General features: G+C 31.4%; 1 protein-coding gene across 14 annotated transcripts in view; it reads right to left on the bottom strand.

Annotated features, from left to right (window-relative positions):
• The window catches only part of Ufd4 (ubiquitin fusion-degradation 4-like), a 280,366-nt gene that overhangs the window by 95,897 nt on the left and 156,540 nt on the right, over positions 1–27,929 (bottom strand). For all 14 annotated transcript variants that reach the window (XM_075368433.1, XM_075368435.1, XM_075368434.1 and 11 more), the window contains 9 exons: positions 25,998–26,173; positions 23,675–23,842; positions 18,965–19,087; positions 16,555–16,800; positions 15,935–16,066; positions 12,838–13,115; positions 9,799–10,051; positions 8,276–8,513; positions 5,509–5,685 (listed from right to left, as the gene is read on the bottom strand). In XM_075368433.1, the coding sequence (XP_075224548.1) occupies positions 5,509–5,685; positions 8,276–8,513; positions 9,799–10,051; positions 12,838–13,115; positions 15,935–16,066; positions 16,555–16,800; positions 18,965–19,087; positions 23,675–23,842; positions 25,998–26,173 (1,791 nt within the window). The remainder of the gene's footprint in view (positions 1–5,508; positions 5,686–8,275; positions 8,514–9,798; positions 10,052–12,837; positions 13,116–15,934; positions 16,067–16,554; positions 16,801–18,964; positions 19,088–23,674; positions 23,843–25,997; positions 26,174–27,929) is intronic.

Genomic DNA, 27,929 nt, shown 5'->3' with positions numbered 1-27,929 from the left:
GTCCCTTGACCGCCATTTTGACTCTTGGAAAAAGAAAAAAGTCGCACGGAGCGATATCTGGTGAATAAGGTGGCTGTGGTAGTACTGAAATTTGTTTTGAGGTTAAAAATTACTGACAGAGCAGTATGGGATGGCGCATTATCGTGATGCAGAATCCAATTATCAGCAATGTTGGCATGGACACGAAGATCTCATTTACGAAGTCTTTCTAAAATTTCTTTGTAGAAATATCGGTTAACTGTTTGTCCAGGCGGCACCCACTCTTTATGAACAATTCCCTTGGAATCGAAGAAGCACACAAGCATGCATTTCACTTTTGACTTTGACATGCGAGCTTTTTTTGGTCTGGGTGATCCCTTTGAGCACCATTGCGAACTTTGGCGTTTTGTCTCTGGATCGTATTGAAAAAAACCAACCTTTATCACCAGTGACAACACGGCTCAACAAATCTGGATTGATTTCCATTTGCTCTAACAGATTGGCTGCCACATTTTTCCGTGTTTCTCGCTGTTGTTGTGTGAGATTTTTGGGGACCATTTTTGCACAAATCTTTCTCATACCAAGATCTTCAGTTTATATTAAGACGAACCATTTCTCGATTGATGTTGAGTTCTTCTGCAATCATTTTCATGGATAATCTTCGATCAGATCGTACGATTTCACGCACCCTGGTCAAGTTGACATCTGACCGTGAGATTGATGGTCGTCCACTGTGGTCTTCATCTTCAACATTCGTTCTGCCTTCACTAAACATTTTATGCCACTGAAAAACTTGAGCTCTTGACATAACCTCCTCTCCAAAAGCCTTCTGAAGCGTACCGTAAGTTGTTGTCGCATTTTCACGCGATTTAACGCAAAAAGAAATGGCATACCGTTGCGCAATATTTTGCGGTATCATTTCTGTGACGAGAGACACAAGTTGCATTGATGTTTTTGTGTCACAACATTGTCAAGGATTTGTGTGTTTGCCTAGCATAAAGAGTTCAAAGAATGATGAGAACGAGTAGAAAATCAGGAACACAATCTCCATTTTTGGACCAGCATTACAGACAAAAACATTCGCAGAGTTTGAGACATTCTTGAAGACGATCATTGGGTGAGTGTATCTGAAATTGCAGAACAGGTTGGAATAAGATATGGGAGCTGTAAAGCGATCATTACAAATGACCTACAGTTCATCACAAATTACCTACCTTCTGTCAGAAGCTTACAGCAAGGTTTGGGAAAGGTGATGCATTTTTGAGTTGGATCATCACCTGGAACGAAATGTGGGTCCATCACTATCACTACACTCCCTAGTTGAAACAAGCCAGCCAGTATGAAATGACGAAGGATAGGAAAGGCAGCCCCAGTGAAAGCCAAGACTTGACTGTCAGCTGGTAAAGTTTTTTAACTGCATTTTTTGATTTTGGTGAGGCATTTGGCTCGTTGATTTTTTTGCATGAGCGATGCACAATCAATGTTGCTTACTACTGTGAGCTGTTGAACGAGATGAGGGCTGTATATCACTGCAAAAGATGACCAACTGATTCGAGAGGGCATCCTCCTCCACAACGCCAGACCCCATTCTGCAGCTCTGATGGTCTCACAACTAGAAGAAATGCACTGGGCTCAACTTGATCGTCCTCCCTACAGCCTGGACCTATCGCCTTATGATTCATTTGTTTGGGCCACTTAAAGAAGCTCTAGGAGGGCAACGATTTGAAGATGATGAGGGCATGGAGGGATTCGTGTGTAATTGGCTCCTGATGCAACCAGCTTCATTCTACGATGCTGCGATAAAAAACCTTCCTTCTCACTGAAAAAACTCACTGGGTGTGAAGTAGTCTGGATACACACCCCTCAGGCACTCAATCATTCTTAAAAATCTGTTGGGCCTCATAATTAAATAAAATAAAATTGATATATGACAAAATTTACTGAAATATACAGACATAAAGTTGAACACTTTAGTCTAAATATTGTTAAAACATTTTTTTTTAAATTTTTGTTAAGAAAACAATGAAAATTATCTCCTTAATATAAATTGTGTTTTTCATTTATCACTTAAAAATAACAGAATTAATTTAAATGAAACTTTCAAGAGTTAATTTTTATTTAATGTTTGAAAAATTAACTTTATCAAAAATTTCAAGTGAGCAAAATGAAAATATATCACATTTAAAACAGACTTTTAAGAATAAAAAAAATTAATATTTTTTCTGATCAAATGTCTTTGCTATGCATACTGAAAGTTAATCAAATTTGAATTTCATATCTAATTGTTCTAATCAATTTTTTCTACGGAAATAATATTTAACATTTCCTGGTAATATGTGATGTCCACCTGGTTACTTCTGTTAAGAGTATAATATAAAGAAAAACCTATAGTTATTAAAGTGAAAGATATTAAAAAAGATGCAGGCTCAAGACCCTTTGATTATTTTCACTAATAAACAATCATCATGTGTTGTGCATACATATTGCATATATAGATAATCACTTGCATAACATTTAATTCAAAATGGCAGGAACCAATTAATTGGTTATCCTTTTTGTAACTGAATTTCAGGTTAGGGAGAGAGGGAGAACACACACACACACACACACACACACACACACACACACACACACACACACACACAGTGAAACAAAATAAGTAAGAGAGGAGTGTGCATGTGCATGTGCATGCAAAACAAACAAACAATTAACAAACTTGGGGATAAAATAAATAACGCAGTAAACAATATTCATTTGATAAGCATGTACTTCCTTGTGTGCAATTTTTTTACTTATCCTTCTGATTTAACTTGCTTTTAACACAAGTATACACTATTTTATTTTGAATGTAAGTTTCAATAAAAGGATATCATCAAAAATTTCACTGCCTGGAACAGCATCTTCATACCAAGTACAGATAAGCAATGAAATTAATAAATAATGATAGAAGCATTAAATTTTCATGTCTCTCGCAAGAGGTACTATCTATTACATTAGAGCCATAGTTATGTTCTCATCAACAATCACTTAGAAATTGAAATATCAATTACAATTAACCTGTAATGCAACATTTCAGTAAGTATAGGTTCAATTTAAATTTCTTCCGATTATAATTCAAATTCTTAACTCAAGAGATTATTTATAACTCTAATAATTTTTAATTGTGAATATCACAGCATCCATAACACTAGCACTAGAGTCTTTTTTATAACAAAAATACCAAAATGTACTATTTAATTACATGACTATTCCCTTTGGGTAAACAAATTAATTTCCAAATAATTGTATTTATGGGTTAATGAATTGCAGTGAAAAGGGATGGTTTATGATAAACATCTTTGTAAAAAGGACTTTTATATGCAGTAGTACATATCCACTATTTTTCTCTTTGAAGAAGAAAAAATAACTTGCATCTAAAAAGCTTTAGGATGTGAACAAATACATTATTTATTTATGTAATTAAATAATAACAATATCAACATAGATATTTGGTGGTTAACTCCGGTTTCCCAGGTGTTGCTTAGTAGCCTCTTACATTTCATTCTGTCCAAGTAAATTTTGTTTATTTCTGTTTCAGGAAGTGAAGTTCCCCTTAGGTTGAGACTGCAGCTTATTTGGTCAATCCATCTCTATCTTGGATCTTTCAACTTTTCTCTTGCCCAGTACTTCCTTATTTAGCCCTATATATATATATATATATATATGGCTAGACCCATTTACTACAGCTAATCATCCTTTTAACGTGGCCGAACCACCTCAGTCTTACTGTTCCTATCATGCCAAATGTGTTGTTGTGAATCCAATATGTTGTCTAACATCCTCATTTTTAAGTCTATCAAACCTTGTATTCTGAATTACTGTTGCTAGGAACTTCATTTCTTCTGACTGTAATCTACTGAAGTTCCTTTTGTTTAGTACACAGATCTCCAGATTGTAGGATATTATTAGTAAAAAGTAGGACTTGAATATCATCACTTTTGCTTTTCTAGGTATCTTTTCATCCCATAACAGTTTCTTAACTTGTTGGTAGAAATTAGAACCTTTATTAATTAATTATCACTTCATATCTGTCTGGGGCATCCTTTGCAGCATTGATTTCAAGGTAAGAAAACTGTTATACTGTTTGTAACTTTTGTTAACCCAATTTCATCTCAACTAGATAAGTGTTTTCCACCACCATTACCACAATTTTGGTTTACCAATTTTTAGTCCAAATAATTAAATTGTTCCAAAGATTTAGTTTTTTTTTCATTTCTTCAACCGTGTCACCATATAACATCATCTGCAAATGCCAGAGCATTAAAATCACCTTTTATTCTGGGTTTTATTTGTTTCATTATTTCATCCATTATAGTTAAAACTTTTCCCAGCTACACTCCCCCTCTTAGGTTTGAACCATGATGAGTGGCCACTTCCAATCTGAAGAGAACTTACACATTTATTGTACAGCATCTGAAATTTTGTGTTTCCCACATTTGATCCTGGGTATACTATCAAATGCTTTTTTGATGTTAACGAATGCAAATATTATTAGTTTGTTTTTTCCAGTGCTTTTCTATGACTCCCCTCAAAGTATATATGGACTGTAAAATACTGGGAAAATATTGGTTAGGATCTGAATATTTCATATAACTGATACTTCATGTAATCCATTTTCAAGTAAAATCTTTTTGATTAAGTATATAAAATATACAACTTGTGGAGCATTTAAGTAAAAAAAGGTTAGTTAATACAATCTACACAAGTTAAACTAGTAATACTCTGGATGCAGAGTTTGTTGATTAATAATTAAACTTCAATGGTTTTACTAAATAGTGGGATTTGAGAGATTGGTTGGTTCACCTAAGAGAAGAGAATTTGTGTAGTCACCATACATAATTACAGAATCAATCTTTGTAAATCAATAATAGGAAATTTACATTCACACAAAGATACACACTAACAACAACATACAAGCCTTCCATATATCACAGAAAAAGCCGTGATCTCAAAGATTTAACATCATGAAATTATAAATGCATTCAATTTTAGAAAAACAACCCATTAAATAAACAGCAGATCAAATGTAATTCTTGCTATGTACTAAAGGGATTTCCTACCCACCTGCAAGTAATTGAAATTAACAACAGCAAAAATATACAACCTTTAAAGAAGTTCATTTTGACAAAAATTCGACAGATTCATTCTGAAAAGAAGACACTATGATCTAAACTTATTTGTTTTAGAAAAATCAATAAGGCTAATATTGATATTAGCTAAAACATTTACTGGCTAGTGATATCTTTGAAAAAACAAACTTATAAATTTTTGTAGAAACCTCAACAAAAAAATTTATATATTGTTTCTTGAGATTACACAAATCCAACCCATCAGTTAATAACATATAGGCAAATATAACATCATTGTTAATCAGTTGTTTTCACAGCTGTTCTGTTATGTTACAAGTCTGTAGTTCAAGCCCAGTTAAAGGTATAGTTACTTTTGGCAGCCATTATTCTTGGGACATGTGCACAAACAAGTACAACTTACCATTATGTAGTTCACCAGTGATGGTTCCTTCACCAGGCGGTGTACCGTCTTGGTCACGCCATTTCCAATCTAATCCACGCATTACTCTGGCACCAATAACTAGCTGCTTTAATACTTGGGTTCTTAATAAACGACGCTGCTTTCTAAGATTAGCCTCTGCTTCTTTGGCTGCTTTACCTACATTGAGACAAAATACAAGATGTTTAACGCAATTATCCATAATAAAAAAATTATCTGCCAATATTACAAAAAATAAATTTTAAGTAATAAGATTTCATCCACTGAAATCTTCATCATGTTCTGCCTATCAGAAACCATAAATAATTATTTATGTACCTATATTTAGCACAATTATTTAAGAATACAAATAATTTAATTAATCTTCCAATTCAGCTAATATAATTTCTTATTATACTGTATACAAATCACTTTTACCTAAATGGTTCTACATATCTGAATAATTAGTTAAGCTTATACCGTTACTGAACAAAATCCTCCTTTATGAATAATCAAATCTCTAAGTTTCTACAAAAAACCAGTTTTATAGATTTAAATTATTTATAAATAAAGATCTTCTTGGGACATACCTAACGATTAGCCTCATATTTAGGTGGTAGCACACATAAATCTTTATTTAATAAATTTTTCATGATTTTCCCAAATTTAAACGTTTATAAATAATAAGATTTTATCAGTCATTATAATCAGCGACACACATCAAAAGTGCAATTTGTGTCTTTAAAAAAAAAAAAAAAATAAAACTATCTTCTACATTAACACATGTGATCTTTTCATGTAACAGATAATAAAAATTGTTGAAAATAAATAATATTCATTCATTTTATTGGAGATAACTGAACCTTCTCATGATGCAATATTTGTTCATTCGGATTCATTGACACTTTTTTTATGTTTTCTTATCTCTATGAACTATAATTTCATTGTTCTTGTGTTTTTCTATAATTTGTTTATGTTATTCTAGATATGTATTCAAAATACGTAAGAAGTTTATGTTTAACTTCTTTAATATTCTGATTAGATGTAATAATTAGTTGATGAATGAACAAACTCAGGAAAACAGAATTATATTTTAGACTGAACCATTCAATTAACGAACACTTCCTTTCAGTTAATCATTAAATTTAATATATCCAATTTAAAAATTAACACAGCATACTGGTAGTGTTACAGAGTGCTCTAAGTAATATATAAAGAAACAAGGTTGCTACTACATACGAGGTGCGACAATAAAGTAATGAGACTGATTTTTCTTTGCAACATGTGGCAACCCTGCAGCTTGCGTAGGCACACCATCTTTGACCTTGGTCTATAAGCTACTTCTAGTCCAAGCGGCACATTGATGCAACTGCTCAGTCGTGAGTTGTGCTGTAATAAGTGAACACGTCTTTGTGTCCCTCATCACAGCTCTTTATAAATCTTTTGTTTGAAAATGGTGTCCCTTGACCGCCATTTTGACTCTTGAAAAAAGTCGCACGGAGCGATATCTGGTGAATAAGCTGGCTGTGGTAGTACTGAAATTTGTTTTGAGGTTAAAAATTGCTGTAATGACAGAGCAGTATGGGATGGCGCATTATTGTGATGCAGAATCCAATTATCAGCAATGTTGGCACGGACACGAAGATCTCGTTTATGAAGTCTTTCTAAATTTTCTTTGTAGAAATATCGGTTAACTGTTTGTCCAGGCGGCACCCACTCTTTATGAACAATTCCCTTTGAATCGAAGAAGCACACAAGCATGCATTTCACTTTTGACTTTGACATGCGAGCTTTTTTTGGTCTGGGTGATCCCTTTGAGCACCATTGCGAATTTGGGCGTTTTGTTTGTGGATCGTATTGAAAAAACCAACCTTCATCACCAGTGATAACACGGCTCAACAAATCTGGATTGATTTCCATTTGCTAAAACAGATTGGCTGCCACATTATTCCGTGTTTCTCGCTATTGTTGTGTGAGATTTTTGGGGACCATTTTTGCACAAATCTTTCTCATACCAAGATCTTCAGTTTATATTAGACGAACCATTTATTGATTGATTTTGAGTTCTTCTGCAATCATTTTCATGGATAATCTTCGATCAGATCGTACGATTTCACGCACCCTGGTCAAGTTGACATCTGACCGTGAGGTTGATGGTTGTCCACTGCGGTCTTCATCTTCAACATTCGTTCTGCCTTTTTATGCCACCGAAAAACTTGAGCTCTTGACATAACCTCCTCTCCAAAAGCCTTCTGAAGCTTACCGTAAGTTGTCGTCGTGTTTTCACCCGAATTAACGCAAAAAGAAATGGCATACCGTTGCGCAATATTTTGCGGTTTCATTTCTGTGACGAGAGACACAAAACGTATTCAATTATTACAGCACAACTCACGACTGAGCAGTTGCAACAATGTGCTGCTTGGACTAGAAGTAGCTTATAGACCAAGGTCAAAGATGGTATGCCTATGCAAGCTGCAGGGTTGCCACATCTTGCAAAGAAATATCAGTCTCATTACTTTATTGTTGCACCTCGTATATTAGCTCAGTTCAGATGCGATTATATGATCAAGGCAATTAAACTATGTTAATATTGTTAAATCACATGATTAAATATTCTTTCCTGTGCTTACCAAGATCTGATGCAGCCAAATTTAAAACCTATTAAATTAGCAACTGCACTAACACAGTAATATAATTGTATTTTATTAAACAAATACTCTTCACAATAATGGTGTTATAACACTAGTGCTGGGTGTTTTATAACACTTACCTAAATCCTCGCAAACACCTGTAACAGTTCCGTACAACTCAAGACCAGAAAGAGACAAATAGTGCGTTTGCCCTGAGGCATTTTTACCAGTCTGCTGTATACGGACATGTCTATAACCTTGTGTCTCATCTGCAGGTACAGGGTCCAGAGTCCAAGTTGCCGTGCTTCCTGGTTCATTAAGTGAAGTATCATCAACATGTGTATATAACGTAACCCAATTAACACCATCCTTTGATACCTGAAACAGATTAAAGCAATATCAACAAATGACATAAAGACTCATAAATTATCTAATAGGTTATTTGTACTTAGATGATCTTGTTTATAAGTCAAATTGTGGGGTAACATTACCAGAATAACTGGGTACATAAAATCCTTCTACGTCAGTATAAATTAATTCACAGTAAGAACACAATGTACAGGCCATTATTTAAATTATATTAAACACAACATTAGCTCTTGATGGAGCTAATACTACAAAGATAAATCAAGGGAAATCTTTAATCATATTTATATTTTAATTCTATAAATTAAGACGAAATAAGTTACAAGAAACAATTTTAAAATGTTTTAATTGTGTGATCAATTCACATGACAGCAATCTGGAATGTTGTTTCATCAAATCAATTTTACATTTTTGTCTTGCAAAAAAAAAAAAATAAAAATATTTTAAAAAGAATGCCAATGAAATTGTACAATAATAATGTTCAGTACTACAAACTGAACTGTTTACAGAATGGTTTTTGCTTTCATTAACAGACCTAAACTAAATTTAATGATAAATGATGCTGATTTAGCAAGGCACATCTTCAACATAATGTATTAACTATTAACTGTTTTCTCACTAAATTAAAATATATCTATGAAAACTCTAAAATCCTACTTCACTCAAATAACCATTTAACAGTTTATAGTGTTTTGTCTAAAATTAATTAAGTAAATATAAGGCTTTTAGTATTATATTGCAGCTTTACATTAGTAAAGAAAAATTATATTTCAGAATTAAATGAAGTATATGACTTCTAAAAGCTATTTTAGTTTATAGAGCTGACTTGGAACACAACATAAATTAATTTAGAACAAAGATTATCGAATAATGATGTATGAGAAAAAGGGGTAACAAAACTATTTGTACTAGTCAGTACCAAAATATGGCTAAGCTGGGGAGGGGGGGAAACTATTGTTACACTTATTGCAACATATTTTATATCTTTATATCTGACCTGTTTGAAGAACAACGGAAAAATAACATTCAAAAACATACCATCCTCCTTAATAATATGATGTAAAACCATAAGTACAGCAAAAGCTCCATAATGATCATACTAGTTTCATAGAGCAGGTATTTAAGCCAACTCCTTAAGCCCAAATTCATACCCAACTAGACCACAATGTTTAGAATCATGCATAACTAACACTCAAAATAAACTCAGATCCTGCCAGCAAAAAATTCATAAAAATCATAGCAGCTACCTATTCTTTTAATTGGTCTATTAATTTTTAAGTAATAACATGATAGTTACCTGGAACAACCAGTTTCGAAGTGCAGATCTTCCATAACCTCTTGCATGACGTAAAGTATAAGCAGTCGGTATAAGCCATAATCCTAAATCAATATTGAACCAAGCACGCTTATCATCATTAGTATGACAGTTTAATGCTGATGAATCTCTGCTTAAGATATCTTCTAATCTACCATATGGTAAATTCCTTCCATCTGATGATGTTACGACCACTAAACCGTACTGTCCAGGGTTGACCCACTCAGGAGACATCCTGTATATATGTGATTAATTACTATCTGAATTGTATATACATAAAAATATGTTACGCATAATTAAAAATTGCATTTTTTATCTACTAATCATTAATATCTATTAATATTTTATTATTAGTTATTACTGATGTCATATAGTAATTTTATTATTGTACTTTGGCCCAAAATAAGGTAGTTTGTATTTAAATTCTGTAAACACCTAAAAATCTGCTTTTTTAATTTTTTTGTCATAATTATGAATGAATTCCTTTTAAAATCTGATGGTAACCAACTACTGCTTAAAAAAAGAAAGTATTATTAATATATAGTTGAAATTACCAAATAGTCTAGATTTCTTCTCTAGCTTAGAAACTCTTTCTAAATTTTATATAGATAACAATCCTCAAAAAAACTGAATGTTATGACTTATTATAAATCCACAATTTATTGTTATCAATTATTTTCACCAACCAACATTTACAAGGTCTGTTTTTTCAATCTCTGATCATGCATCTAGATAAACAAGAGATAGACAGGAGCCAGGTCTGTGCGTCATGTGATTGTACCATCCCACTCACCACAACTTCTGCCAGCTCCATTGCATCAATCTGAGCTGAGCTATGAACAATTGAACATGGCTGTTACGATCGATGCTTCCACTAAGTAAGATACATTCTCTGCCAGCAGAAGGATGTAGCGCTGCTGAAATCCATCGCAGAATGAGCCGAATGTATGGTGAAAACTTTATGGCTGATGGTAGTGCATGGAAATGGTGTAGGAAATTTAAAGAAGGGTTAATGGATATCCATGATGAAGGTGGGGAAGGATGCAAAAGCTGGTGTCACGATATGACAAATGCCTCAATTGTTTTGGCGATTGAGTAGAAAAATAAGTTAGATACTATTCAACTTTTAGTAATGAAATCATTTTTAATTTTGTTATGTCAGTGTCTTTTTTATCCGTCGGAGGTTGAAAAAAACCAGCCCTTGTATTATTCTATAACTAAGATATTTGAGTTCATTTTTTTCTAAAAACATTAGGCAATAACAGCTATCATCATGATATTAATATTATTTAATAGTTTTTTTGCTATTATTACTTTTTAAGCTTATAAGCATCTCTTATACTGCAAAATTTCAATTCCATATTACCATGCACAGGAATGTTGTGAATTAAAATCTACTGAAAAAAATTTAAGTTCTACCACTAAACAGTCATCATCAAAGTATATCAATTTTGTAGAGAGTATTATCATCTACAATGGGATAATTTTGACTCCTAATCACTAAAGTTAACATACTGATACAATATTAAAAATAGGCTGGCGCTAGTACTAAATTTGCACTAGCTATTACTTATACAAATTGAAACTGATTACTTATTACAATCACTTGCTTTATTTCTAAGGGTAGCTTCCTACCTCAATGATTGCTTTAATTATGATCTGTAAATTAAATAAGTGTATAACTGATATACTTTTTTTTAAATTCTTGTTAAAATTCACAAATAAAAAAAAGAGGTTATCCAGAAACTAAAAACATGTTACGTGTTTTTCTGTATCTATTTCATCTATAATTAGATAAGTTACTAACTTTTAGTGTAGCTTTTCTTTTCAAAAAATTGAAGACATGTAAATTTTCTGATTTATTAACAAAAATAATACATCAGCAGAAAAATGAGAATTCAGAAAAGAAAAGCTACACTAAAAAATTCTCATTTTTCTGCTGATGCATTATTTTCGTTAAGAAATCAGAAAATTTACATGTCTTCAATTTTTTGGTCTCACTTTATCACTGAGGTTATAATAGCATTCTGTTGTTTATATTAATTTTTCAGGATATTAATAAACCTACTAGTGAGCCATTTATTATGTTAAGCAGAGACAATTTAGTCAGAATGCGATACATTTTTATTTCATTCAGTTGAAATTAATTGAAAGTGTATTATTCTGAAACATTTTGCATTCAATCTACTTAAACTCTATGAAAAGTTTTCAACAAACCTATACAAGTTCCCATTTTGAGAACATATGCATGCAAGAAATTATAATACTATTCCCGTAATACTAATCCTATTCCAGTATTATTTATGTTCATTTTATATAAAATTTAGTCATACAATCAACAACTTGGCTTCTTTATAGATAGGTTATACTTCTATTTTACGTGAACTCCTTAAAAAAACACCAATAATTAATCTATATAATACTGAATTATTTTTTCTTTTTTCAACCAATATTTGATAAAATCTTATGTTTATCAAAAAAGAAATTGCAACAGTAAGGAATTCAAAAGATCAGCACGAAATATAAGTAAACAGAGACATATATAAGTAAAGGAACTATATAATATGATGTAGTGATGATTCCTCATTTTCTAAATAATAAAAAAAGCCAGATCTTTACAGAATTATGATGCATTTCAAAAGTAAAAAAATTCCTGAAATTGTATCTCTACGTATTTACGAAGCAAGTGTTTTTAAAATAATTTTTAAAAACACTTACACACATTTCTTTCTTTATGCAATTTAAAATTATATTTAAAGGTTGTTATAAAAGATTTACCTTCAATTAAGAATTTCACAAGTTCATTTTAAAAAAGATTGATATAACAAAGTGTAAAAAAAAAGAATTTAAAATACATCACTTATCCCTGATGGAGTGATAAATCTTTTTAGAATACACAAAAATGTATCCACGTATATAGTTTTATGTTAAATTTCCACAGTTTATTCATAACTTAGAAACTTTTTCCCATAATTATTAACCCTGATGAAACAGATTAAAGTATGCTATTATATCACTTACTTTCCATTTGTTCCAATCCAGTGTATTACACCATTTTCATCAAAGTCATGCTGGTATTTAAATGTTAGTTTTGTGCCGGGCTCTTTCAGTTTTCTTACAAATGCAAAAGTCGAACGTTCATAATCATACCACTGTTTTGCTACCATTTTCAACAGATAACGTTCCAACTGCATTACTGTAGCCAAAGGTTCCATTTTTAAACTACGACCAGTTCTATCTATCAATGAACTCTCACCTGGAGCCTTTTCTAACCTAAACCTTAATCGTCTAGTTAAAATCTGAAAAAAAAATCAATAAAATAAAATTTGTTAACAAACATGAGAAGTTACAACAAATTATCTAAATGTATAAATTACAGTGATGCAATAAAAGGAATAATCAAAAGAAATGCCTGCTGAACAATTTATTTAAAACATCAAAATAAATTTTGATACTTTGAAAAAGTATGAAGAAAGAAAAAAAAAATTATGTATACATTTACAAAATTCTCATGTAACTAATTTGTACATAATTATGATTTGACTGAATCAATTTATTTGTTAAATTGGCAACATGACCATTTAATTTAACATTAAATGCTGTGTAAAACAATGAAATTTATTGTTTCTATATTTCAATTTTAAAAATGGAATAATAGTCAGACAAAAGCATAAAATAATTACATGGTATTTACTAATAATACAAGGGATAAGTTAGAGTATAAATATTAGATTATTGAAGAATAATTACAGCAAAAAACTGATAAAATAAATTTTTAATTAATTAATTCTGTTCTCTAAACAATTAAACTTTTTGGTGTGGGTTGTTAACAGTGTGTTTGATTTGATGGAGCTGCAGTACCCAAAACATATATATACATCAGAAGATACATACAATAGCTGTCCAGAAAGTAACTTGTGTTTTGGTATATATATAAAAAAAAACGAGTTGCTGAAAAAGACTTATTACATACAATTTGAAAATATCCGTAAACTATTTTTCTACATATTCACCACACAAATTGAGATACTTTTCATATCTGTGATTGAGTTTTGTGTCCCTTCATAAATTCTGCTGCCTAGTTTTTCAACACTCAGTGAAATTTTCCCGGAGCTCCTCATCATTATGTTTTTTTATGTGAGGGAACAAATGGTAATCACTTGGTACCAGATCTGGGATGTATGTAAGATAATCGATGATTTCCCACACAAACATTCCTAAAGTTGTTGAGTACAGTAAGCCATATGCAAATGAGCACTGTTACAGATGAAGAAAATCACTAAGTCAACATGCCACGTCATTTATCTTGAATGCTCTCCATAGTTTTCTAGGATCTCATAATATACTTCTGCATTTATTGAAGTGCCATAATCCATGAATTCAAAAGATTTTTCTATCCAAAAGCTGTAGCCATCATTTTTCTTGCTAACAGGGTTTTCTGTCATATCATGTTTTATGTGTGTGTGTGTGTGGCCCCATTCCATAGATTTTGTTTTGTTTCGACATTCATTTACAAGACCCAAGTTTTGTCACTGTTACAATCTGAACGAGTAGTGCCTAATCCTCTGTGTTATAGGCCTTGAGAAAAGTTATAATTAAAATTATAGCTATAATTTGTGTTGTTTTGAAACCTAGGGGCACAAAACTTATGGTAATCCAACTTACTCATCACAACTTCATGTAAGGGCTGTGTAAAATCTTTGCAAATAAATTTGGAAATCTTTCAGTGAAGCCAGTATGAAGTCCCTTTATGCTAGTTATGAAATTATTAGGATTGGTGCAACTTACCTTCTACAGATCTAACATGGGCTTTGTGGGTTCCATCATGTTCAAAACATAGCTGTATGGATCACAATGTTCAGTTTATCATCCATAACAGCATACCAGGGGTGATCATTTCAAACGCTACCAAACAGCACCTTGGAGCTGCTTGTTGTTGACGTATCTGTTTTTGTATCTCTTCTTTTAAAAAATCGCAGAGTACTTCGTCAGGTGTGATGAGGTCAGGGATCAATGCTGGCATTGATCCCTTTTGGTGTTAATTCTGGAAGCAACCACTCGTCAATCATTCTTAGATAACTGAATTTATTAATTACGCCATTGAAAAAATAAGGTCCAAGGAGATGTTCAGCTGCCATGTCAGCCCAAATCACAACATGAGGTGAATGGTGTTCAATTTCCTAAAAAAATTAAGGATTGTTGTTTGTCCAGAAAAAAACATCTTGGTTACAAAAGCTTCAATTGTACACTCATCTGAGAACATGCTATTCTTTTTATAGTTTGCTCTTGGAAAGCTGACATGCATAAACACATTTGTCAAGGTCATTGTCATTAAGCTCATTAACTGTGGCTGAACAAAAACATTTATCTTTCAAGTCCTTCCACATTGTTGATCTTGGAATGCCTAATTCTGCAGAATGTTAGCATGTTGATTTCATCAATGATCATTTGATCGATGTCTTCAGAGCAGCACATATCTCAGCTCGAGTGCTTCGCCTCCCACTGCATGGTCCATTAAGAACACTTCCCATTGCAAAAGCCTTCTTCTACCATGTCAGTAACACTTACCATGATGGTGACGATTTCCCAAAACATACAAAGAGGCCATTCATAATGTTCTCCATTGTTTTATTGGAGTGTGGATGTTTGTGGACCCACAAATAAGTCAAAAACTGCTCTTCAATAGTGAATGTACTCTTATCTGCCATCATTTCACACTCGAGAACGACTAAGATCATCCCACTATGAATGAACACACAAGATGATCCTCACCACAGCTTATCCTTCTCACCCTTTCCAGCAGTAGAGGAAAGGTATTGAGCAACACCAAAGATGAGAATTGGCAGCAGTAGAGCCTGATTAAGCTGGATTTATTACTGTTAAGGAACTTTCCACCCACCCCATACAAATGATAATTTAGTTTATAAATATAAATGTGCTATTAAAAAAAGTCTTGATTAAAAGAATCTCTGTTTTGACTCTGTTTCTTGTTGCAAAGAGACGGTTTATAATTGGCCAAATAAAGTATAAAAATATGAAAAAAAAGAAAAAAATACAAAATACTACACAACATTACATTTTAATATGATAATAAGAATAAAGAACTAAAATATCATACCTGAAGTCCATAGCAAGATCCTGGGGAATCATATAAGTAAACAGGAAGTTTTTCTATAGACTCTAAAACAGAAACCAACTTGTGTACTAATATCACAGATGTATTAACATTACCATTCTCACCAGATTTCTCCTAAACAAAAGAAAACAGACAACACATTTAATCTGTACACATATAAACATATTCTAAACAAAATATCATCAATAGATTATACAACAATTCATTTATCTAATATTAATCAATGAAAATCAACTGGGTTAAATCGATGTAGTACTAAACAGTTAGCAGTAGATTGTAAAAATTATGTACTAATAGTAATTAATGAGTGTTGTATTCTTTAATACAAAAACTGTGAGCCAGAAATAATATAATAAATTTAAATAACACTTCAGAATTTGCAAATCATGAAATCTAAGAAATAAAGAAATAGCGTAAAAAAAAATCAAGGTTGATCTGATTCAAATAAAAGTTTCAATTAGGCTTCATCTTAGACGAAAATAAATTGATTGTTAAATGAGATGGAAGTAAGTAAGATACATTTAAGACCAAAAGCAAGACTTAACTTAAGACATCACATTGGAGAAGATGACTATATCGGCAAATTATAATGCAACGATTACCTTGAAACAATTTTTGAAGAGTGCAACTCTTTGTTTCTGCAATTTGTTCGTTTTTGACAGAGTACACCCGTGGTCCCAAGGTGAAGTGGCTAATAAAGACAATAACGCCTGAACAAGTCCGCTGCTATGAACTTCATAAGCAGATACTAAACCCTCTTCTTGCAACAACTGAGTCAATTCACATAATGCTGATTGTAATATTTCCCGCCAGCCAGTTCCAGTACCATTTTCACGACTCCTCATATGCTAAAAAAAGAACAAAATATTATATTTTATGTAACTACAACATAATCATCACTCAGAAACTTCATTTATAATTTTTAACTACTAAAGCTATATTTATATGTACATACTGGAGATAAATTTAGTAAAATGTCTGAACTACAGGATTACTGTGATACAATTTTATTATTATTTTTACTCTATTTTGAGATAAAATGTCACATAATATGCAGTGAAAACAGTTAGTATCCACTAGTTGGTCTTGTAGTCTTTAGCAAACATCTTCTAAGAGAATATTATCAATTGATCACCTAATTTGGTCATTCAAATCAAATTAAAAAATCAACTCTGGTAGAATATGAATTTTCCACTCCAATGGTTGTTATATCCCACCCATCTCATATCATTCAAAATGTAATGGATGACTGAAATAAATTGGCCACCTGATCCAGCTATAATGGGTACTTCATCCTCATTATATTGAAAATGCAAGGCATATTGGTGTAGTTAACCTCATACATCTTTTTACATATATCTTTGGGTGTAACATGAAGTAATTCTATCAGCCAAACATTACATATACCCCCCTCTCACTCTTTGTCAGCAGGGTACAGCATTTTGTTTAGGAGGATATATTTAACATCTTCAATCGAATTTATAAACATAACCAGCTCAAGATCACAAAAAACTTAAAAACAATAGAAGAAAAGCTGAAAAAGTTCTTGGTGATAATATTAAGACCAATACAGCAAGAGAAAATACAAAAAATATATGCCTACATTCTCACTCAGTTATATTTAGAAAGTAGATCGATGTATTTTGATCTTTGGTGGGTTTATTTAGAAGGATGTGTGTGGGATGCTATGTTAAAATACAAAATATTTTGAAGCTAATAAAATGTTATTGTAGTTAAGGCTGTATATGCTCTCTTGTCGATATACACATTATATACAAAGAAATGTTTTTAAGGATTAAGAGTACCTGCACTATAAATTAAGATTAATTAATTTTTGTGATAACTTTACTGATCAATTCACATTAATATTAATGCAAACACAATGTAACCTCTCAAGAGTATTGTGAGTTTTTATTTGCTCATATTTATAGAGTGTGCTATTTAATTCTATCTGTTCACAAAACACACTTTATTTTTACAGTTGCATATCTAATGTTTTTATATGAGCATTGTTAAACAAATGAAGTCATTTAAATTAAAACTTATATATTGCATTTATGAAAAAATCCCAGTACTGAAGTGGGAACAGAGCACAGCAAATCAAAATAACATAAAGCATAAAACCATGCTTGTTCTTTACTACTTGGTATTTCTGATCTGGAATATCTTGTGTAATAATATTTGGAAAATGAACATAAAGTACAGATAAGTGCCACCATTAAAACCACATTTGATCTACTTTCTATAATCACTGGAAATTAAATAATTTCAGGTGATGTTTTCTTTCAGATGGATAACAGTATATTAACGGTATCTTTGTCCAATGATTTAAATTATACTTAATAGTGAGAATGATAACTTGATTAATCATAAGTCATTGTTCATGCATGCAGATCAGCAGAAGAAGCATGGGTTTTGGTTCAAGGGATAATAAAAAATCTAATACTACTAGACAAAAATCTAATCTAATACTAGACAGCAATAAATTATTTCTTTTCTATAGCTGGCTCATAAATTATTTATTTTAAACAAATTAAGAGGATCATTAACATGGACAGTTCTGGAATGGACCGTCATAAATCATATCTATCTATATATATATATGTTACACTCTATATAAATATACATCCCATGTAAACATGTATGAACTTGTAAAGTGTGCGTATATAGATGTGTACACACTCACATAAATAGTTTTAACAATTATAATATTATAACCATCAGATACAGTCAGAATAATGACTGCAGATTAATTTATATATAAAATTTGGTAAAAAAAAAAAAAAAAAAAAAAAAAAAAATGAAATTGGTTATAAAACGACTTATCGTCTCAAACAAAAAATTATGGCATAAATATATTAAGCATAAATTAATTTAATTAAGAATTTAAAAGTCAATAACTTAATTTAGGAAACTAAAATTCCAGCTTTGTCCAGGAATAATTTATAACAAGTTAGCTCAAAATGGAATAATTGTTAATTATTCAAAGAAATAATAAGAAAACAAAATCACCTGTTTTTGACAAGCGCGCTCTATCTGTGCAACAATTGATCCCAGTTTAGCAACAACACCACGCGGTTGAGCTTGAGCCACTTTAAAATATTTATTATATATTTCCTGAGCTTGTATTCTAACCTGTAAGAAAAAACACAATTCAAAACCAGTTAAATTATAGAAAAAAAGAGTACTATGTGACTGAGTAAAACTCTTAAAGAAACTAAGTAATCCTAAAAATATATATTAATAGAATTACTAACAACACATTAAACTAAATAAGAAAAAAATCAGCTATTGTACAGAGGCATGTGGAGACAAACTGAAAACAGTAAATGGTATTTCCTCATTTAAAAACTACTTTATTAAGTGTTGGGAACAGAATTATCAATCGTTTTTAATTAATGAAAATGTGCAATTGAAGACTAATAATTTTCTGATCATAAAACCCAAGATAAAGTTTTTACCAAAGGGTAATTCTTTTACACTGCTAACTGGATTTGCTAAACGGTTTCACAATGATTTACCTGAAACACAGACCAAACATCAACAAACTGTTTCTTTATTGTAAACTATAAACCCCCAAAATAATGTACTTAGTATAAAACTAATTCAGAGAAGAATAAGCTACATGCAGAATTTTCATCAAACTGTAGAAATATTTTGCATGAAATTCGTGTGTTCCTGATTAATTTATGATTATAGAAGTAAAACTTTTACAAATTCTAATTAAATGACACTGCTGATGAAATTTATCTTTCAAATAATGGCAAAGAATAGGACCTCTTATATCACAAGACAGTAATAATCTTTTTTGCAGAAGGTTGCATTTTGGATTTTTTTACGACTAGAGATCTGGTTTTGCTACTCACTCTGCTTTCTTGATTACAATTCATAATGATGAATTCATGTCTTATCTCAGTTTACTATTCAACTATGAAATGTTTTGCTCTTATGATCAAAATGGGCTTTCAGTTTTGTACAGTCAGTAATCTTGGAGTTTACTTTTATTTCTTCTGTAAGCATTTTTGGTAACAAAAAAAGTACATCTCTTAAGAAATTGCATTTCATTACGGCTGATTAGTCATACTTCTATACTATTAGTTTCTATACTATTTCTACCACGGTAATGCAACCATCAGTTAAAGTTATTTGTTGCAGATTGTTTTTACAAAATTCTATTGACATGACTTAAATGTCAGAAATATGCTTCAACAAATGGTTTTAAACCATTTTTATGATTTATCTACCAGTACATGAAAACTTGCTCATGTAATTAATTTACTGGGCATTCATTCAACGAAAAATACTAGCTTGTTTTAGTTCAAAGAACCAAAATAAACTCCACATTGCTTTTCTAAGGTACAATCTGATGACACAACCATATTTAGAAAATTAATGGAAATAAAAACATACACGGATTGCAATCAACTATTCACTGCATCCTGATCCCGTAGGGGAAGACACCTTCCGCCACCCCCTCCGTTCTAAGCCCTTATGGGCTTTACCAGATGTCATTTTTGAAACCTCAGCTTTTGACATACTCCAGTTTGCTTTGGTCAGGATGCCACAAGTGACATTCCATCAGTGTACTACTATTTAATGAATTCAAAACAAAACACACCTCACAGAGTCTTATGCAAGACTAAAAAGACCTAACTAAACAAAGGCATTGAACTATGTACCCGTAGAAGGTAAAAGTAAGTTCAACACACAACATGAAACATAAAAATGTTATACAGAACAATAAAAACACAGTAACATTGAAACAAAGCAAAACAAAGGGTAATCCGGCCTCCGTGGCACGAGTTGTAGCATCTCGGCCTATCATCTGGAGGTCCCAGGTTCGAATCCCGGTCAAGCATGACATTTTCACAATGCTAAAAATCATTCATCTCATCCTCTGAAGTAATACCTAATGGTGGACTCGGAGGTAAAAAAAAAGACAAAACACAACAAAAACATAATTTATAAAACAAAACAGAATACAAGAGAAATCCAAGCAGAGCTCTAGATCCCCTCAGCAATCCTTTCCTTTGCTAAATACACTATAAAACTCTCCACTGTTGCAGTTTACAAGGAGATCCAATGCCAAGCCGATAAGATCAAGTCGACAGATGGTCTCCATATGCATTAACTCATACTTCGAACAATCATAAAGAACATGGTAGATATCTCGTCCAATTTTCCACAATGAGGAAACATTCCACAATCTACCAAGCTGAATTTCTGCAGTCAGTTTCTAAAAGCACCATGGCTGGAAAGAAATTGCGTCACATATTTATTATGGTGCGTCCCAGAGGCATCCTGCAAACCAACAACATTTGGGAAGAGATCATGCGTATAACACCCACCACCATCTGGCGTGCCCACAAGGCATTGCCATGCTGTTCAATTTTTCAAACTTTATCCAAAGTCAACTCACCCGACTTCTTAGCAACATACCACTGCTGCTTCTCAGACGCAATCAAGTCTATCGGTTTCATGTCTGCAATCACCAAGATTGCTTCCCATGAAATAGTACGGTAACCACCAGTTACCTTTAACAATTAGGCGTTAAGCCCTTAATAATATGTCCTGATAACTTTATATTTTAGCCTATCCACCCAAACAGGCACCGTGTATTGCAGGTACTTTCGAACCTGAACAATATACGCTGGCCTGCCATAGAAACATGGACATGCTGACTCACTGCCCAATGGCCTTTGAGGAGCATCACTGCCCAATGGCCTTTGAGTGACTCGGAGTTCAACCTCCATCCGCAAGCTTCCTTTGACCAGCAGGAGCCCGTCAATATATGCCATGATACAACACCTGCTGGGCAACCTCAGCCGCAAGAGAGAATCAAACTCCCCCACCCACAATAATGGACTTAACAGCTGATTTGGGGACATCTCTTAAAAAGCATCTTGCCAACCTCATGGAGCAGCACATCCCGATGACTGAAGTAACTTTGCATAACTTGCAATTTACTTACAGTACATTCTCTTTTTTGACTATAGATTATTAAATGCCCCGGAAATGTCCAGGAAAATCCCCAGGACGTATTCCGTCTCACTGGTTGTTACCACACTCATCATATGGAGTATGACGTTCTCCGTATCTTTTCCGGAAGGAAACCCATACTGATTCTCCATCAACATAATTCACTGCATATCATCAGTTTCATCACCTGGTGGCAGGTCCTTTACACCACTGCTGCCACTATCCATTTTTGTCCAAGCCTTCTCTTGTGTCCCCTTGTAGTTTCCAATCTTCACCTCATATATTGAGTTCACTGCTCTTCTTCCTCCTTCTACCGACCTTTCCGATGCAGTTATAAAGATTCCACTTCCCCTAATTGATTTATTTTTCTTTTGTGTACTTCCTGCATGTTCTTCAATCCTGTTAATTACTTCTTCATTCCTCACTTTGCCCATCAAACTAACTTTCTCCATCCTTCATCATACCCAGATCTCAAAAGCCTCAATCCAGTTTCTCTCTTTTTTCCTCATCTTCCATCTTCACTTCCATATAACAAAACATTCCATTCTTAGCTTTGGTTAATCTCTTCTGTAACTCTGTCCAGACTTTTACTAAACTGTAATTCCTTCTTCTTACGGAATGCTTCTTTGCCATATCTATCCTTTCCTTTAATTCCACTGCACTCTCCCAGTCTTCTGACACCACAGTACCCAAATTATCTGTAATTTTTAATTTTTGTATTTTTTCTTCACTTACCCTTACCATTAAATCCTCTTTGTTGTTTACTTCCAATATTTTAGTTTTTTTATACTTATTTTCATTCCTTTCTCCATGGATGTTAATCTTTGAAGCTGATGTATGCTATGAGTTAGAATTACCATATTATCAGCAAACCTGCAAATTATTTTTCATCTTCCTGAATTTATAACTTATTCCATTTCTTCTAATATAGTATATTCCTTATCAAATCTTCAATAAGAATGTTGCAAAGTGTCAGTGAAAGGCAGCATCCTTGCCTAATTCCTTGACCTTTACCCAACCAGTCAATCACATTCTTATTTACTTTCATTACTGCTATATTTATTTTATGTATTAATCTTTAATTATCCTTCTGTCTTTCCATTCTACTTTTTTCTCTTTAATAATCTCCCATGATTTTTCCTATTTTATTCTTTTTAACTGCTTTCTCTAAATCGAAAAAAACACAGATTCATTTCTCTTCTTTTCTTTAAGTATATTTCTGAACATTCTTAGTAGTCAATGAAATTCTGGTTCCTTTCCCTTTCCTCAATCAGTTCCTCTTCTGCATTTTCTTCCATTATTCTTACTAACTGCTGGTTTAGGGCTCCTACTTTATTAAGAACTTTCTGTTGTGTTCTGTGCATTTTCTAGTACCAGTTTTCTTTGAAATTGATATGATTATCATTTTCATTAAGTCTAGAACATTCTGTACTGTACTGTACATCCAAACTATTCTTCCATTCCTTCCTCCTTAAAATATTTATAAAATTTTATGGGAAGTTCATCTAATCTAGTCAATTTTTTATTCATTTCTTTATTTACTTCCTGTACTTAAAAACTTGTCTGTTAACTGAATTACCGTTGTATGCATAAGTTGAAAAACAAACAAATTAGGGTTATTAAAAGCAAAGGTTATCAAATTTTAATATATAAAATATATATAAAGCTTTCAGAATATTCCTTTACCAAAACTAATCAAAATGACTAATTATTTAACAGTATGCAGCATTAATAAATACATACTTTTTGTTTTAAAGCTTCTATCTTAGAGCGTAATCGCTTTCCTCTTTTTCCAGTCCAGCCAGCAGCAAATTCAGGTCCCAATGAAGTCTCTGCAGTAAAAGAGTGTTTGGTTCCTCTATTCGATTCAAATATGAAACCAGGTAAATCTTCTCGTAATATCGTAGCTTGCTATTAAAAACCAGATATGAATAATATTATTTAAGTTACATTAAATACATTCCAGATTAAAAATTAAATTATACACACTTGTTAAAACTATGCAAATGTAATTCATTTATAAATTTAACTCTGAAATACTACTGCAAAATTTAAAAAAAATAACTGATGTGGACACCAGATAACTTCATTGTACGCCTATTAAATTACATATACATAAAAATTTTTTTTAAGATGAAAAGATCATAAAATTTTATTTCGTTAATAATAACTTCTGATATTTTTTTATTGTTATATTGAATTATTTATTGTAAAATTTTTTTTACAATCAGAGAATAATAATTATTAATAAATCAATATATTTAAATTAAAAAAAAGAAAGGGTAAAAAAAGGAGATGAAGTCTGATTCGAACCGATGTGCCTTCCCCTTTTAAGATCCAAATATTTCATTAATTAAAATTTTATTTGGCTATAACTTTGGAACCAATGAAAATAAATACCACTTATGATGCATCGTTGAAAAGCTCTCAATGAGGGCTTATTACTGCAGTTAAAAGAAAGTCCAAAATTCAATTTTTTTTTTGGATTTTGGGCTTTTTTTGACACTTTTGGTTCAGTTGATTGCAATCAAAAGGGTTGGTGCATGATTAGATGTTACAGCAGTCCTAAATCCAAAATTTTAACATCCTATGGCTAATTGTTTTTCAATTATGTGAGATACATATCTACGTACAGACGTCACACCGAAACTAGTCAAAATGGATTCAGGGATGGTCATAATGGATATTTCCATTGAAATCTCAAAACCAAAATTTTTCGCGATCACAATACTTCCTTTACTTTGTACAAGGAAGTAAAAAAGAATAAAATGTGGTACTGAACCATGCAAGTTTTGAAATTTACCATTTTTCACAAATTATTCATAAATTACTTTCACATATTAATAGTCTGAAAACCTACTTATTTTATTTGTATTTTTTAAATATTTTTTTGTTTTAAATGAAATATAAACTTCTGTAGTTTAATGCTTATTTCATTAGCTTTTATCTTAAAAAAAAATGAATTTTCATTTTCTAAACGGGAACTAACCTCCTTTTTATAGTTAATGTTATTCATTGATATGAATTTTTTTAAATAATCCTTCTTCAGTACAAACTAATAATTCTTAATAAGAAATTATTAACTGCTGTTTCTGAATTTCCTTCTTGGACTTTGGCTAGAATGTTAATTTTTCTGTAAGTTAAAATATGTTTGCAACATTTTAATTACTAGATGCAAATTTATATTAAAATTTGGGCCAAATCTTTCAATAGTTTCAAATTTAATAGAGCATAAGAGTTTGAACTGCAATAAAAAAAATTAAGACATTAAGAGGATTAAGAATGATTTATTACACCAATTATCACCATGGATATTCTAACAGACATCAGTTATGATTTATTGGCAGTACTTGCTAATGATGTTATTTCGACTATTACAAAAGGAAAATAGCTACTGTTCTGTGCAAACTCACTCCTTCTATGAAAGAAAGTACCATCCTTATACACGGTATATTAAAGGGGACAAATCAAATGATTTAATAATGAGAATATTCAGTTTGAATGATTCATTTTTCAAGAAGTATATTAACCAAAAGACTGGGAACAAATATATTAGATTACATTTTGTACTTGACAAAAAATCTTCCATTAAAAATATTTTCCTATGAATTTAAAAAAAAAACTTTTAATTAACCTTAAAGAAAATTTCAGTTAGTAATGAAACGGAGGAGGACACCACAGAACACACATTGATCTTGTTTCTACACCATAGGCAAGCATCCTGGCGGGAATTTGGAGTGCTTTCCCCAAATAGCATCATGAGGAGTATGCTGTGAACCAAACAATCATGGCACGCAGTGTCTGCGATGTTGGTCAAGATTATCTATATGAAGATAGCAAAAGAAGTACAAGGGTGAATAATTTCCCTGAGTTTCCCTCAGGGCTGAATTCATATTAAAGCAGTTTCGACCACAAGGTGGAGGTGGCAAAAAAAAAAGAAAGAATGTAAATGTGTAAAAGTAAAAGGTGATTATATATATATATATTTTTAAATCAGAAGTTTACTCGTAATCTATAAAATATTCTAATAATATTATTTTGTTCCATATATTCAAATTTAGTATACCTGCTGACCATCAGAATTATGTATGTGCAGTTCACCATCCTTACGACTAGATAGTGCCCAATTACCAACAACTAATCTAGTAGGTCCTGGTCGAGATAACACTGGCTGGCTTGGTGAGTTAGGTTTAACTTGTGCTCGAGCCCTCTGTAACTTCTCAAGAAATTCTCCTCGGTTTTCTTTAAAACACAAATCAATGAATTAATGGAACTCTATCTGGTAATAAATAATAACTTATAAGACATTGAATTTTTTTTAGGATAAAACAGGAAAGTTATTACTGCCAAACATCACAAAAAAATTGTGCAGCAGTTCAGATTAATTAAACATTTTATAATGGTTAAATATTTACATAAATATATACTTTAATAAGATAGGAAAATGAATGAATATTGAAGTTACATGCGATATCTAAAATATTCTCCCGCTACTGTGCTGGACAATTTGTTTTTTTAAAGTAGTGTAATATTAAGCGAAAATGATTGAAGTTACTAATGCTTTATGTAAATTATTATTTACTTAAAAGTGAAAATTTCCATCCGTACCAGATATCAAACTCAGGAACCTGTCATAGTATTCAGCATAACCCTACAAATAAACTATAACAAAATTTTTATTCTTATTTTCAAATTGTTAGGCACATAATGATACAAATTTCTTTATCAACTGTTAATATAAATAAAAATTAAATTTATTATATTATTAACATATTAAATGAGAAAAAACTACAGAAAACTATCAATAAATAAAATTCTTAATAAATATAACATTAATAATAATAAACAAAAAAATGTATTTTTCCTTTTATAAAATACACATACATGCTGGATCCACAATGCCAACAATTCAAAGTGTTATGATAACGCTAGTAAGCATGTGGTCTCATCAATACTTGGAACTTTAATTACAGGCTACTGTTTATTTTACTTTTGAAAGAAGTTCTGATATTGCTAAAGCATTCCATGATTTAATCATTTTTAGTAAAGTGTTTCAGTGTAAAACAGAATTATTAAAAATTTAAACTCATATTTTTTAAGTAAATAACTAGAACTACTTAACAAACAGAAACAATGGTCTATAATTTTAACAGTTTTTTTTATTGTATAAATAAAAATAATCAGCTAATAGGTAAAGTTTATTCAGTCAAGTGATAAGTAACCAAATTCTAAGAAATCAATAAACAAGTAATAAAGTACTGAAACTTGATGTAGGCATGAAACAGATGTGGTAACAAACTCTGTAAAAAAAAGTATCCTTATATTAGCTGAGTAACTGAATTAAGTATCTTTTATTCGAACTTAGCTAAAATTACAGACTTCTGTTGACATATTTTTATTTTTAACATCAAATCTGTAAAATATTATAGATTATTTTTTGAAGAAATTAAAAATTTTACACTGGCATACAGTAGGAGGCTATATGTATGACTTATTGAATCATTTCTTATGAAAATAAATAAAATGCAGTTACAGTAAGAAAATTAAATATTTTATTTATATTAATATGATACTAAAAGAAAAAAAATTCCGATGTGAAATTTCAGACTATAATTTAATAATATTAAAATAATAAAACTTAATTTTTTTTTCTATGTAACATTTTGTTGTTTCTCTAGCTTTTTAGCTTCTGCTTAAAACTATAAAATTATCATATGAATATGATAAAATATTTAATATATGTAACTAATTTTTTCATTTTTATTAACACAAAAAGCAATAAATAAGGCTGTAACAGTTCATTTCAAATTACTAAGGTGGTAAAGTATCTTTATTGTTTAAGCAAAATTATTTAGACACAAATAATCTCATTATTTTTTTGTTTAATGCAAAAAAAAAACTACTACATAAATAAAAAGTCTACTTTATGAAGATAAAAATAATGCTACAGTAAAATATGTCCACAATGGCTTTGTGAGGATCTGTTATCAATCCATAT

This window comes from Lycorma delicatula, chromosome 6, assembly GCF_047948215.1.
Source record: "Lycorma delicatula isolate Av1 chromosome 6, ASM4794821v1, whole genome shotgun sequence".
NCBI classification, from domain to species: Eukaryota; Metazoa; Arthropoda; class Insecta; order Hemiptera; family Fulgoridae; genus Lycorma; species Lycorma delicatula.
The sequence above is the reverse complement of the archived record's forward strand: the minus strand, read 5'-3'. Positions and strand labels throughout refer to the sequence as shown.